At 31.0% G+C, this 19,333-nt stretch overlaps 2 protein-coding genes and 1 long non-coding RNA gene across 3 annotated transcripts in view; 1 reads left to right on the top strand and 2 right to left on the bottom strand.

The window, feature by feature from the left end:
• The window catches only part of LOC121132200 (glutamate receptor ionotropic, kainate 2), a 209,631-nt gene that overhangs the window by 638 nt on the left and 189,660 nt on the right, over positions 1-19,333 (bottom strand). The window contains exons 10-16 of the mRNA XM_040727595.2: positions 19,107-19,313; positions 2,584-2,668; positions 2,382-2,520; positions 1,450-1,575; positions 1,269-1,370; positions 455-551; positions 172-403 (exon numbers count right to left, since the gene is read on the bottom strand). Coding sequence (XP_040583529.2) covers positions 172-403; positions 455-551; positions 1,269-1,370; positions 1,450-1,575; positions 2,382-2,520; positions 2,584-2,668; positions 19,107-19,313 — 988 coding nt within the window. The remainder of the gene's footprint in view (positions 1-171; positions 404-454; positions 552-1,268; positions 1,371-1,449; positions 1,576-2,381; positions 2,521-2,583; positions 2,669-19,106; positions 19,314-19,333) is intronic.
• Positions 2,778-7,174, bottom strand: LOC139904805 (uncharacterized). The gene is made up of 2 exons (XM_071886762.1): positions 7,156-7,174; positions 2,778-4,275 (listed from the first exon to the last, which is right to left on the bottom strand). The coding sequence occupies exon 2, from the start codon at positions 4,150-4,152 to the stop codon at positions 3,136-3,138; it is 1,017 nt and encodes a 338-aa protein (XP_071742863.1). The 5' UTR covers positions 4,153-4,275; positions 7,156-7,174; the 3' UTR covers positions 2,778-3,135.
• Positions 15,426-16,887, top strand: LOC139907668 (uncharacterized). Its single transcript, XR_011784397.1, has 3 exons — positions 15,426-15,626; positions 15,680-15,819; positions 15,881-16,887. It is a non-coding gene; the product is annotated as an uncharacterized lncRNA (long non-coding RNA).

Genomic DNA, 19,333 nt, shown 5'->3' with positions numbered 1-19,333 from the left:
GCCAGTACTGTTTTTTTCTGTGAACGGACCAGGGACAAAGATAAATGTACAGTGCCCTTTTTATTAGAAAAAAAATTAAGCGTAGATGCCAATAGAATGTGGACGGATCCTATATTATAGTGGCTTAAGACTGTCCTTGCTTTTTGAATCTATTATGTTTGTTCAAATTACCTTGTGGGAGAGCTATTCCATAGCTCTTGGAATCCAAAAGTCCTCCGATTTGCTGTAAACGACAATTTCTTTCCGCATGATACTCAATCGACACTGATTCCATGAAAAATGCATAACCCCCATTTTCACTTATAACTTTTTCCAAACCCTTTCGATTTGAAGTCACCATCACTTCATCTTCATGCCGACTCATGAATCGCCACATTTTATCATACACCTCATTCGTCGAGCTCTAATGGAATCATACAGTTTTTTATTTCATGAATATATAAATATAATTTACTTCGAAAAATGCAGCAGTTGATCCAGACGATACCGCTCCGTATCTTATTTTACTTTGAGAAGCTAGGTCAGTTGCGGAATTGATGGGGCTCTCTAGTCTATTTTAATCAAATGTTGCAAAATTTGTCTTATTCAAATATTTATATAAAGGAAAGGGTGGGGTCAAATAGGTGTATTACAGTTTTCGGTTTCACTTTCAATCATTTAAAAAATTAAATGTAACCCATAATATATAAGTTTTATTAAATTTATATAGGAGATTTTATGTTTTTGGGGAAATATATTATAGTAAAAAAAATATTCAAACAAAAATATACACAAGCTCTTGAAACTCCGAGAAAAAAATAAGGTATAATTTTTATATATATTTATACAGAAAATAATTTAGTTCTTAGGAGTTAAAATGACTTTTTCTAGCCTGATATCAAACGGGGCTAATATAATTAAAGTGAAATTAATTTATTCATATTAAAAAATTGATAACAATTCTTTGTTTAAATGGACTTTTACACAAAAGGGTAAGCTTCAATATAATTAACTGAAATATCAAAATGTCTTTAAATGAAAATATGCTGTAAAACTTGTTAAAAAGTGCAAATTTTTTAGTACATAGTACCAAATGGGTATACTACTCCATTTTTCAATTTTATTTGTTTCTCAATTAATGCTGCCTAGATAGAATTGATAGCTAAGCCGTCTAATGCTAACCAGTAAACATAAAACATTTCATCCAAGTTCTTGGTACAAGTCTTCAAACATTTAAGTAAACCCGTTTGACTACACCCTACCCTATGCAATATGTACATCATTCATACCGTTCAATGGTCAGAAAGGCAGCAAGGTTTGCCGTATATGAAGATATCATGATCAATGTAAAGAACCACCAAATCGAAGCAACAATCCGCCCTGAAATTGCTCTTTAACCCCATCGTAATAAATATTAATAGATAATCTCGGCTTTCACTTCTTAATTATAATTTGTTAATACTCAAATACCTTGGTAAAAAATCACATCCTTGTTGAACCCAAGATGCAATTGTGAACCAGAGACAATGATGTAAGGATGAGAAAGGTGATGTACCTTCTGAAGAGTCAATATCCTCCGTTTCTAAGGGGCTATATCTAATTTAAGATAATCATGTTAGACCTTTTATATGTCTAAATATATCAGTAATCATCATTCCAGGCAAAAGAAAATAATATTGTCAACATATGAATCCCTTTAAATATTTAAGTTGTGACATAATTATATACGATTTTAGAATAAATTTTGAACTCATTATTAAAGTTCAAACTTTCATTGTTTCAATAAAAATATGTAGACATTCCACTATCGACCTCCCTGAAACATTTTTTGTTATCCTAGGACAATCAAATGACCATATCAAAATAGAACAACGTAATATGATAAAATTACTTTCTTTGTATAGATTCAAAGGATGGTTATCGATATTCGTTATTAATAGTTTGCAAATGTCGTAGAAGAGTACATCTTAGGCAATTTGAGTGGAATTAATTTTTTTTAAAGGAATGATTTAACAATAGACCACATTTATATTAATAAGATTAGAGCTTGACCGTGTGAATTTTTGAGGGGGCTACGTATTATTTTAGAAGAATAAGTCGAGTTCCCTCCTTTAATTAACCCTTGAAAACGTAGTAAAATAATCACTAAAAGTTTTATAATTTTTACTGCAAATTTCCCTTTTCCATCATTGACATAGCAAAACCATCGGCTATGAGTTTCACACATACTACAATTGTGCCCCTGATATTTTTAAAAATTTATTTAGTTTTAGAATAGATCGCAAAGGTTGTTATATTTTACAAATCCTTTTTTTGACAATTCTTCCGTCAATTGATTTTCTTTGAAAATAATGGCTTAAAAAGAATTACCCTCGATTACCTACACAAAAAAACAATTTTACCTTCCAATAAAATACATTGTGAGAGATACTAATACACCCGCCAGGATCATTAGTATCCAAACATTACTTGATAAGGGAGATAAGAATGAGAATAGATTTATGGATTTTTCTGGTGCCTTAACGTAGACCAGACTGATACCTATTGCGTACATAATAAATTAATTAAACCCACCACATTAGCACTTCATCTTAATATAAATACCCAAATCCAAGAACGGCATTGTAAAATCCACGACTTGCTCCCTTTGATAATTAATTGTAAGATCTGCTATGGCCATATCCGCTCTCTAAATTCAAGGATAAATTTGTTAACAAATTACATTATTTAGGATCCCCGAACCTTCCTTTAGTTATTATTACATCGAAAGAATTAGGAGTACCTTTTGCAACTATAAATAGAATATATATATAGATTTATTTATTCATAAGAGCCCAACGGCATACATGCTCTGTCATACATAAAAGTCAAAACTTGTATCATTCTAGCAGCAGAAGAATGTATCATAGAAACAAAGAAAAGAATACGACTGATAATGTGATGAGTACATAGGAGGGATGGGGTAAATGACAATGTTCTAAGCTCTACAGATACAATTCAACTATGAATAATAGGATGGTGACATTTGAGCCAACGAGGTAAATCACATAAAGGAAGCAATATTGATGTATAAATGGTAATATCAAATCGAAGAACGAATAATATCAAATAATAGGAATCAAAAAAGCTAATAATGTGTGTAAAATGATGATGGGATCAGGACGCACAAAGCTTTATCAGCTTGAATGTTTTCGTCTTGGGATCTAAAATTTTAACCATTTTGGGTTTTTGAAGGGATATTGTAGGTTTCTTGCTCACTAGTAAACTCCTTGGATTGGATCTATTATTGACTTTGGGAGGGCAGTTAATATTAGGAGGTATTTGAAGAATAACATTTCCCTTGGATAGTTTGATTATAGAGGTTTTGGAGTTACTCATTGGAGCCGCAGGAGAATAGAGTGTAGGAGCAGCAATAGCAGTAGGAATGATTTTTTTCACAGGTTTAAACTGCGAGTTTTTAAGAGAGAATGGAGCTCTTTTACGAATGTCTATAGTTGCACGAAGCATTTGAGAAGCGTTCTTCATAGCCAGAGCTGTTCTATTCTTGTCCAGTGTAGCCTGAAGGATCTCTGCCGTAGTTAGTTTCTTTTTAACAAGAGGTTCAGGAACCGGAGGAAGTGTGGGTTGTAGTTGCGGCGTGGGTTCAGGAGAGAGAATAGATGGAGTCGATAGAGGCTCTTGACTCAGAGCAAAACTGAGTGGATCGAATGTAAACTGCACAGGTTCAATAGGGAGAGAAGAGAATTCTGGTTCATTGGCCTTGGACTCCTGCAAGGCCATTTCTAACAGGTCCACAGTTTTGCTCTCTGTATCATTGACGGCATTAGAGATGAGCGACTCCCAGTCATCCTCCATTGCCATTGGGGGTGGCGGTTCACACTTAGGCATGACCGGATCGACGGTGCCATCTGGTAAACAAAAGCCATGATCGTACTCCACGGCTTTTGTGGGTAGGAAGTCGCTCCAATCATCGTCGGTAAAGAGATCGTCGTTATTGGGCATAGTTGACAAAAAACTATGATGATGAAGTAGTCTCTTACCTCCCTCGAGATGGTTTAAGAAATGATCTTGGACCATGATTCCTCCTCTTAGGAAAGAAACCACGTGTCCGCCACGCCGAAACATGCAGCTGATGATTGCACCATTTCCCTTGTTCGAACTTTTTTTTCTCATTTAAATCATTGCTCGCCCAATTTTACCGTTCTTCTTATTAATTTTTCATATTATTTTTACTCAACAGCAACAGCAGCAGGAAAGGTAAAATTTATAGCCTGTATTGTTTTCCTAGCTAGCGCCCTACGTGTTATAAAAAAAGGAAAATAGATAGCAGCTAGCTACATGTATTATTATGTATAGAGGGAGCTACAATGTCAATAACACTATCCTCCTTCGTCATTCTTTCCTTCTTTAAAAAATAATGTTAACCTCGTTCCTTGCTGTATCGTTTTTTAACCACGTTAGTTTTATTTTCCACGTTTATTTCCCCCCGATTATGCATTATCTTTTATTTACTTTAAGCAGGCCGAAGGAAAAGCAAAACAGCATGGATTTGCAATATCATGATCAACGAGGACGTTTCGCGGTATTTTTATAAATTTTGTGTAAAAGTTCTAACTTTTACAAATAGATTGTACAAGTTGAAATTTCTTCGCCTTATTTCAGAACAAAATTATATTAATATTATACTAATTAGTATAATATTCATCAAAATAGTCAATAATTACATCACTAATACATCTGCCATCTATGGAATATCTTATTATTGCATTATCTTCATAACAGTCACTCTAAATTTTTAATCTAAAGTTAGTCATCACTTTTTTGAGTTGCAAATTTAAAAATTTGATTATATATATATTGAATTTTAAAACCGATAGTGGAGAACTATGTTTTGGCAATTTTTGATAAAGAAAATTAGGATAACCCTGAAAACTGTTTCCGTGCGCAACGCTATTATATTTAAAATATGTTGCCCACAAATGAATTTCCTTTGTATATGATGATTAGACAAAGGGCTCATAAGGAATTTAGTAAATTCTGTGCTGTTTACAAGATTTAAAAAACAAAACAAAAACATTCAATATTATAGATAAAACAACTATTCTGAAGATATTAAAAAGAATACACGTGTGTACACGGGTCAATTCATTCGTAAATATTTACTCAGATTTTATGGCTGTTGTAACTTATAGAGGCATTTTATAAGATAACTTAATCTTTAACAGTTCATCATAGTGCATTCTTGTTCCAAAATATATTCAATATTTAAAATATACAACGGTCTATATCATGTTTTAAGATATTGATCAATACAAGAGACAAAAAAGCTACAAAACTAGCTCCTAAATTATACTTTTAAATTTTTTAGAAAAACTGGAGTTATTCAAGAATAATTAATTAAATTATAATTATTAGTACATGACCCTCAAATGATTTATAAAATTTAACATCACTCAAATAAGAAGTTGTATTATTGAAAATTTTAGGGTGTCAAAAATATTTTATAACCCCTATCCACATAAATAACACTAAATTGGAGATGTCTCTTGAGATCCCCATTGCTTTCCTTGTTCAAGAAAATTACAAAGCTTATGAGTTACATTTTGTCAACATCACTTTTAAAATAGTATTTATTTTTAAATACTATAATATTATCGAGTTCTTTAATTAGATAAAAATTAAGATATGCAATATATATTTTTATTAATTGATAGATGCAAGAAATAATTTTTAATAGTTCATTATTGAGCATTTTTATTGACACCATAAATTCCATCATAATTGAAGGAGACACCATCTTGGGGGCTCAAAGTAGATATTTTTAATACATAAATTAGACAAATTTCCAATAAAACTCAATAAAATGGCTTTATGGATAAAAAAAAACAACTTCAGATTTGCATTGAATACTACTGGATCCGAATGATAAAGAGTAATATTTGAAATAAATCAGTCGTATATTATGAAAATCCCTAAAAATGGCTAGATTTGTAAAATTCATTTTTTTTGGAGATCAATTTGGAACGAGAAAAAAATCTATAATACAATATGGAAATAAGATTTTATAACGATGTTATAACATATTTTTAATACTTTTTAGGGTGATATAAATAATGAAACTAGGCAATTGAGTGATGAAATGTTCATAAACAGTAAATTTAAGTCTTTCCATTTGTTGGTCCTAATTTGACATCCAATAGTTCTCTATTTTCCTTAATATCAATGAAAAAGGGTTGTCATTGTTATAAAACCGAGTTGTATTGGCTCTCAAAATGAAACCAAATCAAAATTGTGACGTCACGTCAAACCACTTCATAGTATGTGAAATATACATATTTTAATATATAATAATTGAATATTCCTTGGACTGCACTATGTAACACCATTTTTGCGCTCAAGATATGAAAACATAATTGTTATGGGAAGCTATTAAATAATTTCTGCATTTATTTCGTCAAATGTTTTATATCATAGCTAAAATGAAAGAATAAACCTTATATTACAACTTTAAATTAATAGTAAAGAAAAAGGTCGATTTTGATTTATTTTTTCAGTGAAGTTTTTTGTCATCTTTTGAATATTTAATAAAAATGTAGTGCAAGGTTGCGAGTTGCGTAAATTAAGTTCCGAAATTTAATATAAGGAAGCATTAACACATGTCCACTTCGGGGGTAGGGGGTCTGGCCTAAAACCACGTTTTTTCTCATGGAGGGGGGTCAACTTGAAAACACATGGAGTTTGAAGAACATGATAGGATGACGTAAATAACGTCATAGGGAACATGCTACAAAATTTAAAAAAAAGTTTTCTAAAATATCATTAAATGAAATATAACAATTTAGTACAAACGGTCGCTTTAAAATATTTTTATGAGAGGGGGGAGTCTTAACAAAAGGGCCTCATAATAAGGCGATTAATATGAACAATTGCGATAAAATTATTGAATTATTAATAATGCAATTTTTGACTATTGTAATGCTCTGTCACATTATTAAGTTTAAATACCCATAGTACTTGTAAATAATTAATAAGTCACTTTAATAGAATATAATTAAATACTAACGATAATATTATAACCCTAGTTGTAAAGCTAATGTGTGTGGCGATAACATAAAATAAGGCTGGATTTTTTTATAGATAAATTAAAGAAAAACGCAAAATATGTTTTTTACTTACTTCAATGAAAGACCGAAAATGAATTTTTAAAGAGTCAAATACAATATTAAGCCACTAAAAAACTGTTCAACAAGTTATTGATATGAATAATATTTGTTTAAATTTTTACATGGACATAATATATATGTTGCAGTTAAAGTAAGAAATCCGTTATTATGCAAAATAACTAGTTAATGTGCATAATAACTGGACAAGACCGTTAATGTACATAATAACTGGAAAAGATCGTTAATGTGCAAAATCATTGAAATCATAAATTTCCCATTATCTTCCGAGACCCTTTCCTAAGGCAAAAATTGATGCTCGGCTCATGATATATGTAGCATGTCCACAGGGATTTATTAAAAGTAAGCACCTTTCGTCAATTCATGTATTACGATTAGGGATGTCACCCACTGTAACACTGGTTGATATCCCGGCCCACAAGTTGTCAGGCGTGCCAACGCGACTAACAAACGGGCTGTAATCTACCGTCAATTCATGTAATATCATCAGAGACGCCTTCAACTATATACACGGTAGATATCCCGTTGTGTTGCGTGCTAACGCGACTAACTAACGGGTTGTAACCCACCACCAAGTCCAAATATGTTTATAACTATGTCACTCCTTGATGTAAAGGGGATCAGCACAATGAACGATCTTACCAATTAAGAAAATATGATCAGTCGAGTGGTGTAAAAGGAAGCTGGTTGTACTAGTTACAACTTGTCCACAAGATAATATACTAAATTATTTCTTTTTTTATGATAAGTACATAATTAAAAATATCCAACATCTTCCCTAGATTTCCACTCACGATTATAAGATATACTCAATAAACGCTTCAAATATTTAAAGCAACTTTTGTCCAATACTTTACTTCTCAAAATCAGTGATAGAAGTAATTCTGCTAAATAATAATTTGTAGAACTATAAATCTGTATCGTATGTATAATAAATGTTTTAAAAGTTGTGAGTACAGAAGAATATACTGTAAATAGTTTATGCTTTTAAGAATATTTTTTAGTATAATAAATTATACAATGGTGACGTCATCATGGAAGTCTGTTTTTTTTTTTTGGGAAAGGGGATTCGTAGTTTTATTTTAACAATTTATAAAGAATTTTATTGTTTTTTTTATATATGCCAAATTTTACAAATAACTTCTTTTTAGAAGGAACAAAAAACTTTTTTGACAAATTTTATAGCTAATTTTTTTAATAAGGAATAAAATTTGAAAGATTAGCCCCTTTTTTTAATAAAAGAAAACATGAAAAAAAAAAAAAAATAATAATAACTTTTAACATTTCAAATTTTTTAGGTAAGACCATTTTTTTAACTTCAGTAATTTTGAAAAAGTGGGGAGGGGGGCAATGGTCCTATTGTTCCGGCCACTGGCTGGAAAATATATTATATACAAACATTAGGGTATACATGAGTCAGCCTTAAGAAGGATCAAATCATCGATATCAGTTTCGATTCCATCTTTACTAATGGGTATAATTTTGCCTCAGTTTGTCTGGTCCAAGGTAGACATGTCTGAATTTTTTATCTCTATTGTATATCGCAACCTTTCTTCCTAAAATATTCAGACAAAATGATCAAAATTGGTAGTTCTTCAACTACTAGAAAGCTACTAAGAGACTATATAACCTTTTACTCTAAGCCAAGCTTAAATATAAGTTTAAGCTTCTTATGATACCCTCTATGGATATTTCAGGCAACCAAAAAATGGGATATATGAAGGAATTTTTTTTCGCGATCACTTTTACTTAGTGGAAGAGACAGCGGTTGCGTGAATTTAGAATTCTTAACAATCGGAAAGAAAATCAAATATACTTCCAGTCATGAGGAAAAAAATTGACCACTGACAACAAAATATATCGTAAATTTTTGGTAACGTCGTGCATAATAACTTTCCAGGACACTACCGATAATCTTATTTAATCAGTCTCACTTCTGTTAAATACAACGTTAAAAAGATTCGGGAGACTAGAAACGTCGATGATAAACCAAATAGTGGACGCCCAATGTTTGTTTGGAATCCGAATAAAGTCCGAAAAGTTAAATTAAAAAAATACAGAAACCCCAACAGATCATTGGCAAAAATAGCTAAGGACATCAACGTATCAAGGACTTCGATGAATCGAATGATCCATAAGGACCTAGGGATGTTTTCTATGAAGTTTTGTTACGGTCAGAATCTCACGGAAAAGGCATGGATAAAACGGATTCAATGAAGTAAAACGTTATTAGAACTTTGCACACGGAGAATAAATATTATCTTTTCTGATGATAAGAAATGGGACTTGGATACACTATTCAACCGTCAAAAGCAGATCTTAACCCCCTCGACTACTTTGTGTAAGGTTATCTCGAGTACAAGATAAAAACTCGTCAATATTTAATTTTGGAAGATTTATGTACCTCAATTCAGATGGAATGGACGAAACTTTCCAAATCTATGGTGCGTGCAGCATGTGAAACATTTTAATCACGTCTAAGTGAGGTAGTCGATAAAGGAGGAAGTTTTATTGAATAATTTATAAAATATAAAATAAAATTTAATACATTTTCTAAAATATTTAGTTTGAGTGTTTTTCTTTACGATCAATCTATCACTCAATATATAACATTTAAAAAGGCTTAAAAGCTATGGTCACCCCTGTATATATTTATTTGATGATGATTCATTGTGCAATACCATGTAATTTTCTATAAGACTACTCCAATGACAAGCACATCTTGATAACTATATTGTCAGAGACAACCTCGGAATAGAAATGTGGCAATCAGGACTTGCCCAGATATATAATAGTCCCAGCATATTCTATATAAACGATTGATTCATTCGAATTATCCATTGAATCTCAAGCATTGATTGATTTATTGACTTCTTCTCATCTTTAAACATCATTTCTCTGTCTAATTTATTTGTTTTATTAATTATTGGACAATTGTCATAATTTTTGTTCTAATAGCGGTTTGAGGCAACTGTAGAATGATCCTTATGATGAAATAAAATCAATACTTAATCATTGCAATTCGTGGCAAATAATTAAATATTTTATCTCTTAAAATTGGACTAACATGAATGGGAATCATAATTACAAAGTATTTGAGCTGGAATCATCATCAAAAGTATATTTATTATTTATTTCAGTAGAGTGGTCATTCGTAAAAATATCTGTTAAGCAAAATGGCATCAAATTCTACTTATGATAAAAATAGAATGAGGATACATGTTAGCCAAAATATTTTTTTTTAAACTGTCGTAAGTTTCATAATTTAAAAGATAATTCAACGCCCGGGCAACATGCCATAGGTAGTTATCTAAGACAAATCATTCCAAAGTATTTTTGATGTAGTGCAATAATTAATAGCAATATATTGGTATTTTTGAAACTAACAAAAAGTAGGATACTTGATACTCCAGGAGGGGACATGATATAGAGTAGGATGAGACATGTTACAAATGGAAGCCTTCGGAGCCGCTGAAATATCACCTGGCTTTTTACCTCATATCAATTGGATATTTTAATGAAGGGATATGGTTCCTACATGACAACCCAATTTTACAAAGCTTCTTAAAAAACCAATAATTTGGTCCAAAGAATTCCAGAAGGAGTACAGAATCATCCCAACGAGGAAAGATGTACGCCTCTTTTATTTTTTTAAGCTATCTTATGTCTTAATTTTTATTAAAGTTAGTTAGCATAAAGTAAATGTACTTATAATTACATTTATAAGATAAACAAATAAAACATTTAGAGAAATAGAACATAGTTAATAATAAAAATTTAAAGAAATTTTCTATTATTTACAGTGATTGATAATTAAACTATAACATGATGTGACTTTAAAAAAATATATATATAGATATATAGTATATATCTTAAAAATGGGGTGTAACAAGTCTCCTCCATTGTGTTGGAATCTGAATAAATGATGTGAACTGAATATTGAAACTAATAATATATGTATTATATGCATGCTAATTTATTGAATAACTTACTAGACTATGACATTTAAACAAATAAAATTAAAATCCCATGTTTTATTATATAAATATATCTCAATAAACACTTACCTAAAATGTTTACTTTTTGTGTCAAAATTTTCAATATCGAAATTCTCTTTAACTGTAAGCATTATGTAACTTGGGGTTTATGCTGATTTGACAAACAAATGAAGACATTCAATTGTATAAGAACCAAGTGGTTATATAACTTTACATGTGAAAGTTATTGACAGTGAAACATGTCTCTTCCGTAACAAGTATCTTCACTCTCCCCTATGCGGTTGAATGTGAATTTTTGGGACATAAACAGGGGAATTTTATAAGAACAAAAACCGTATTTGTTCGTTAAGATTATAAGTTAGCTATTGATGTGATTTTGGATGTTAAAATGGAACTAACAAATAAACTCAACTTAAATCTTAATGTTTATTCCAAATGTATCTCTCTAATATCTATATATTAGAGTCTAATATGTATTAACATATGTTATTACATCGTTCTACAATGTTATTTCTATGGTGCAGACGAGGGTTGTGGAGTCAGAGGATATTTTTACGACTCCAACTATTTGAAATTATTTGACTTCGATAGTTGGAAATTATACGACTCCAACTCTATCACTTTAAATTTATACCAAACCAAGTCGAGTTCTTTTTTCTTGAAGAAAGATTATCTTTTATCCTCATGACTCTATTGATATTTTTAATGTTGAATTAATTTAATTTGTTTCATTATGGGGTTTTCTTTGATTCAAAATTGTAATAGCTTTGATATTTATATATTTGCACAGACTCTCTTTAATATATATATATATACAAATTATATACAAAAAGTTTATATTATTAGATATTGATTCTCAAAAAAAGAATTGAATCAATGAGGTCTTCTTTTATTTTTGCACGAAGATCAGATTTAATAATTCAAAGAGCAGAGAAGAGACGTTCTACAGTGACTTGGGTTGGAGGCAAACCCAAAACAACGATCGCAGGTGGTTGAATACTTTTTGGTAGCACGGTATAGCATCACAAACAGTTAATTTGGACCGTCTGTCAAAAGTTTCGATTTCCGAAAGGGCCGTATATAATTATTTTTTTTAAATTTAATAATTTTAAAATTAATACCGTTTGTTTCCTCGTTTATTTTTTGTCATTTCCTAGACTGTTCTTCATTGCCTAAAAATTTTTCATACTCTTCTGAAATTTTTGAAGATTAACTGAAGTTTCCTTCACTATTCATATTTTTCCTTATTTGATTTTCTTCTTATTCTCCATCAGTTTCAAAATTTTCGACAATCCCACTCATTCTAAGGGCTATATTTTAAAGGGAACTCTTTACTTTTTTTAATTGAATTTCATTAAGAGAAACTCTGTGCATAGGGTCTACATAAACTGATGACAGTAAAGTATTGTTATTCAACAGGCTGACCTCTCTTTGTAACATAGACTCCTTGATCGTTGTTGATATACCTTCTGGAGTTTGATATACTAACTTTTTCTATTGTTTTACATATAAGCCAGCTCTTAAATTAATAATTTGTAATTTCTTGGTTAATATATATGGTTGTTGCAGTATATCTCTAAGACATTGATCCCAATCCGATTCAGACATTGTCAAATCCGGATTTGCCATATCAAACATTATAGATTTTAATTAAAGGATGCGGCCGATCATTAAGTAAGTGCTCCCCCATCTTGTTGCCTGATCTATTATTGCACCCTTCTTGGCTCTTCTTTTAATAATAATATCAATTTGGGAGTGCAAGTCCAAGTAACAATACTCTTTACTTTTTCAATTATATAAGCTACATCAGGTCCATTGTCTCCGTCACGAATGGCTAACTGAAGTGTATGTACAGCGCAGGGCATGTGACTTTTTTCCATACTAATTTTAGTGTTATTCATAACAGAATAAAATTCATTAGAACTTTCAATCGCTTCCTGATTTTCTTCTTCCTTCCAATCAAATTCAGAGTCCAAAATACCTAAATCACAGCTGGGTGTCTCAATGTCCTTAAATGTATTCTGAATAATGACTTCCTCATTTAATTTTTCTGACAGTTCTGATCATATTACTTTTATTATCAGTTACGACTGCCAAAATTTGCTCTTTCTTCAATTCATAAATTGAATATTTATAGCCCAGTAATTTTTGCTCATCCTTGTACAGGCATCAATTTTCAAAAAAATAAGTTTATCATGAATTAGGGTTTTTAGTATCTGTTTTTTATCATTTGCATCTTTTATTATTGATGATCTGATACTACTTCTGTCTAAAGATACTTCAAGCCTACTAGCAAGCTCACCATTTAAATCTTGAAAGGCTGGCAGTAAAAAAAATCCATTCACATCCATTTCTATAATGGAGGATATAAACTTTTCTTTGTTCGTTTTGATACTAACATTAGATGTCTTCATAAAGGAATGGATTTCTAGTTGATCACTTCCCCAAAATGATGCTTGTCTCTTTTTGTACGCAGTATTAATCATAAATCTTTGAGAATCTTCATTTTCTACTAGTTTGAAGATGTTCATATGTAATCTGCTAAGATGCCTTCTCAAGTTTGAAACTCTTGAAGGTGCATTTGATTTATATCCGCTTATATTTTGGCTACACACATCATCTTTAACACCACCGTTGCTCTTGACTTTACACTTGCATATATAGTTTTTGCCATCCTCACTCACGTTAAAATGATTGAAGACTGACGATTTCTCTCTTAAAGCCATAATAATAATAAGTACTATAATCAAATTAAATATATTATTCCTTACTTAGAGTTTTAGAGTTCGTTTATCGCTTATTAGGCACATTATATGGAAGAGACGTGAGTCAGTAAACTATGAGATAAACAATATTTAACTGAGGGGAGAAAAAATGATTTAGAATGAACAGATTTTCAGGATAATCTATCCTCCTAATGTGTGTAAAAAGTGTATGTGACGTCATAAAATACTAAAATATTTGACGGAATCTGTTCTTTTATTTGAAGCATTCTTTGGCTCTTCCAAATCCAACTATTTAGAAATATCCAACTTCCACTCCGAATCCAAATGTGTCAAATTCTACGACTTTGACTCCAACTATGTAAAATTTTACAACTCCTAGCTAAAATATGCCACTTCAACCACTCAAATTCCACAATGTAGGTGTAGACAACCATTACAATGGACATAATAAGGTATTTTTATCTAATTATTCTACTTTCCTCGTTCATAATGGATTCCCCAAAAATAGTTTCACAAATCTTTTCCATTTCATATGAATTTTCATTACATGATTTAATTCAAATACCACTGTTGATCATTGGCATCAAGTAGTATTCAGTGAACATTTCCGCCACATATAATATTTTATCCTGGCGGATATTTCCAAGCATGAAGATTGAACGAAAACATAAACGGCTTTCGTTCATTTTTGAACGAATGAACGAGGAACATAATGAACAGTGTTCATTTTGTTGTTCATATTCTTATCGTCTCTGTGGGGTCATTTTTAATAACATATTTAAAATAAATAATAACCGCCAAACGAAAAAAAGGAACGAAAAAACGTTCAAAAAAAGTGAATGCGTCCAAGCCTGTTATTTTGTAAAGTGTAAAAAGAAGGTGAAAACAAGACTCTAGGGTACACGTTGTTATTTTTATTTTATCTTACAAACTTTCCCAAAAAAGAAATAAAAAAAAAAGTTAGAAAATCGGTTGGTCCTTGGTGTACTAATAGTTAAGTTAGTCAATTTTTAGCAACCGTGAATTTTTATTCTATAATAAATAATTGGGGAATTGATCACAGCTTAACAAGACTTCATTCGAATTCTATCAATCAACGTTCAGAACACTGATTAGAAGTAAAGAAGCAAAAAAATCGATGGCCGACAACAAAAATAGAAAGTAAATATTTATGTAAGTGAGCCAACTCCGTGGTTACTATTGACTTTATAAATAACTAGGGGTATTACCCGGCATTGCCTAGTGTTATGAGTAAGGGTGATAATTTTGGTAAGAATAGAAAAGCGTGCGAGCAGAAGAGAAGAAATACTTATGGCATCATTGATTAAATAATATACATCCTCTTCTATCAATCAAGAACGTCATCATTCCCGCCTTTATTATTCAATATTAATATAATAATATTAGATGGGGATAGTCGATAGAGAACTGAATAAAATGCCTAAAATAACGTCGCCTTCTGTCTGGATTTCTGAAAATGGAGGCCCAGGAATTTGGGAATTACTTATCAATTGCTTATCATCTATGTTCAAAAAATTTATGGAAAAATACACGAGTAAACCTATCCCTTCCCGAGGAGCCATCATTAAATTAATGGAGGATGTTGGTACTGATGTCATTTATAGAAATACATATAAAAATGTTTTGAGTCGTCCACACCAAATGACGATCAAGTTATCAGTAAAAAGTATAAAATATTTACTAATTTCGAAATAAAACTCTGAATTTTGTACTATCTAACAGTAAGTATTCAATATTTTTTTAAATCTAACCCTAAAATATAATTCTATTTTAGCTAAACATATCAAGAATTATGATACACAACTCATTAAATAGTAAAAACAACTGCTTAAATGGTCACAACAACGGGGGTAGTAGCTTTGGATGGTTCGCAACTAGTTTGTCTGAGACTAGTTTCTTCACTTAAAGACTTGGGTATGATCATTAAGTTTTCCAATATTACATAGTCAATAAATATTACTTTTTATCACTTAAGGCTTAGCTATGGTTGATAGGCTTCAAGAAATGGTGTTCATAAAACTCATAAAAGGCAAAAACAACTGCTTAAATGGTCACAACAACGGGGGTAGTTGCATTGGGTGTAGCATTATAATTACCAATTGTGTATATATGTTGTTATATAAGCATAAATAGCGGAGAAAAAAATATTTTTTGATGCTCTTAATAAGGAGTAATATCGCCGGACATTACTACATAATTAGCTTTTGCTCTAAATCTTTACGATGTCATGTTAGAAAACTACAATAAGTCAAGAATGGCTGCCTGAATTGTCTTATCAGTTAAATTTGACTGCATGGATTAACTTTTCTTTTTTTAGATAAATATGAAATAAATGAAAGTGGGATTCTAAAAGCTGTTCTTACTAAAATTGGAAGAAGATATGGATTGAAATCTAACATTATTTTATGATTTACTTTATTATTAATAATTATTAAAATCTCATCGGTAGAAATATATCTATCCTGTGTACAATTGTATATGCAACTTGCACATAAGGAAAAAAGGTGATGATCTTTTTGATTAAACTCCACGTCTGGCTTGTATTTTGCAACCTCAAGTTATGACATATTGAACTGAATTCCGATGTTAGAACAAGAAGATATTATTTGGATCAATCTATTATTTCAATATTCTGTATTTATAATTTATTGTTATTATTAGTTATATGGTTCTAATTGTTTAATTTTGTATATTTAACTTAAATGTATGATGGTTTATTTTTTAGTATGTAGATTATATTTAATTTAAGTCTTCTATTTTAAATTTGGAACTTCAAATATATTTCGAAATACTCTTATTTTGTCGTTTTATTAGTTATTTTTCTGAGAATATGGTTCACAATAAATTACTATTTCATGGAGTGTGACGTTTCCAAATCTACTGTAACGGATAAAAATCGTCTAAGTCAATTATACGTAGTATATCTTTATTAAACATTTTGCTAATAAATACTTTCGTTACACCCTCAAAAATCATAATAAAGCAGGCAACTGATAAATACTGATGTGATTATCAGCGATAATCACATCAGTATTTTAAACAATGATACCATGTGTCTTTCTCCCCCCTGTCTCCTCGCACGCGTTTTTCTCTACAATATTATCAACTATAGTTATGAGACAGCAAAGAGCAGACAAATTTTGCTTTAATAATATAGAAGATAATTCCTCAACAAGTTCTCCTGTTACCCACTGATTTCATGAGCACACTCACACGTGGTTACTCAATACTTAAATGTTATCTCCTCAAGAATACAAATAATAATAACAACGGCTTGAGAGTTTTTTAAATATGATTTGACGACTAGGTAGTATTTTAGCTTGAACTGAAGTCGTGCAAGATTTCATTCATTTTATATAGCGGTCCTAGTATATTATACTCCTTTTTTTAAAACTTATGTATTAGTATATAATATACATCAGGGAGCACTATTTACTAGAGTTGAGTACTTACTAATGAACAAACTTCCATTAAAAATTAGAAAAGGAAAAACGGTTGTTGCGCGTGCTCTTTCTTCTTGTTCGTTTATTATTTAATAGGTCGTCCTGGGGTTTGCATTTCCATGTGAAAGAAGAATTCTTTTGGTGTAAATTGTTTCAAAAATGCATAATTAAATCAATATATATAAATTTAAATATAATTACAATACATATTTTCCCTACACTAATGATATTTTAAAACTAGAAAGATCTCCTCTCAATAATAGTAATTCATTTTCTCCCACAAAAATCATATAACAAGCAGCTGATATTTACAAGGGTTTAAATGTAGTAGTTCCTTATGTATATTGATGACCGTTGGCTGACGTGGTGAGAGAGTAAAGTTTTTTCTCGACCTCCTGCCCTTGAAAGTGTAGGACGACCGTGGATACCTTGATATGTAGGTAACGTATAAAATTCTAACATATATGCATATATGAAATTGTAGAAAGCACATTCCAAAAGCCTCTAATTGGATTTCTATTTTTCTAAGGATATCTGAGGGATAAAAACCCAAGAATCGTTGTCCTCAATTTCCGTTTTTAATTATTTATGTCTAAAGGAATATTGTAGGATTTTCTGGGTAAAAATAAAATATATAAACAGTTTCTTTTCTATAAGTGATAATAAAATAATTTATTGGTCATTTCTTGGAAAATTTTGATTAATCAACGAAGCTTTGCAGGATTTTTTTTGTAAGGGAAGCTTCTTTGATTTATGACTAGCAGGATCCCTACCCGGTTTGCTCGGAGTTATTAAGCGTCAATGATCTTTGCTTTAATAATGTAGATCGCACTCCTCTTTACATTTCTTTTTTAATATGACACGCTGAGGCTCACATACAAACGTTCGTTGTAAAAATGAGTCCTGTTAAGACAATATAATTTAAAAAAAAAAATATAGATAATGATTACCTTGGGTAGTTATAAATATATAATCAGAAACATTATATTGGTTGGTGTACCGTTTTCACAGGCTTGGATCTAGTAGAAATTGAGCACTGTTCATGTTTTCCGTTCATTTTGGAAAGCCTAAGCGCCTGAACGGAAAAAATGAACGATAAGGTGGAAAAATGAATGAACGGTGTTCATTTCTTCGTTCATTTTTTATTGTTCTTTGACAAGTCGTTACCTTTATTGTATTTCGCAGCCTTTATTCCAAAAAGAAATCATTTATGATACAATTCTCCAAAAAACTATTGCATTATTATTCAATAATTGTTGTATATTGCTTAGAGCTTAACATGAGCTTATCGCAATTCAATCATCAACATTCAGAGCACTGATAAGAAGTAAAAAGCTGAAAAATAGACAGCTGACAAGCAAATATTTTGTAAATTTGTATGCTAGTGAGGTAACGCCGTACCAAAGACATCCTTTACTTCAGGATCAAAGTTAAAACCAAGTGACGAAACGAAATTTGATTGGCTACAATGGTACTTGTTTTGTTCACTAGGGGTACTAAGGTTATCCTGATTTACTCTATAACTAACTAAGCAACCTCCATGAATTTGGGGGAAAAAATGTGTATCATTTATGGTAGGATATGAATAGAAATGATCCCCAGAACATAAATTTTTCAGGAATAAACAAATGAGCCTTAAAAAGTGTGAACGTGGTCTTTTTCATGAAATGGCATGCGAGGGTTTAATTTTTAAAATAAGCTAAGAAGGGTAGGAGATCCTTATTTGTATCCAATAGCATAGGAAAAGGTATGACTTACCTCATCCAATAAGTCTCGGATCATACCATTCCATTGACCTGACTTATCCATTGAACCATATGTATTAGAAAGAATGACTGAATAATTAAAATGAAGAAGGTCTGCCAATTCATTGGCCAAGTCAATTACAAAGCCTTCATAGCGATCAAAGAAGTTTTTTGAGGATCTTGGCTTGTAATCCAACTTCTCCATCAGATAGGGAGGACTCTACCGACAGCAACAAAGGA

The sequence above is a fragment of the Lepeophtheirus salmonis genome, chromosome 2 (genome assembly GCF_016086655.4).
Source record: "Lepeophtheirus salmonis chromosome 2, UVic_Lsal_1.4, whole genome shotgun sequence".
In the NCBI taxonomy this organism is placed as follows: Eukaryota; Metazoa; Arthropoda; class Copepoda; order Siphonostomatoida; family Caligidae; genus Lepeophtheirus; species Lepeophtheirus salmonis.
The sequence above is the reverse complement of the archived record's forward strand: the minus strand, read 5'-3'. Positions and strand labels throughout refer to the sequence as shown.

Excerpts from the sequence above, each read along its gene's own strand:
- LOC139904805 (XM_071886762.1), bottom strand. The coding sequence starts at position 4,152 with ATGAGAAAAAAAAGTTCGAACAAGGGAAATGGTGCAATCATCAGCTGC.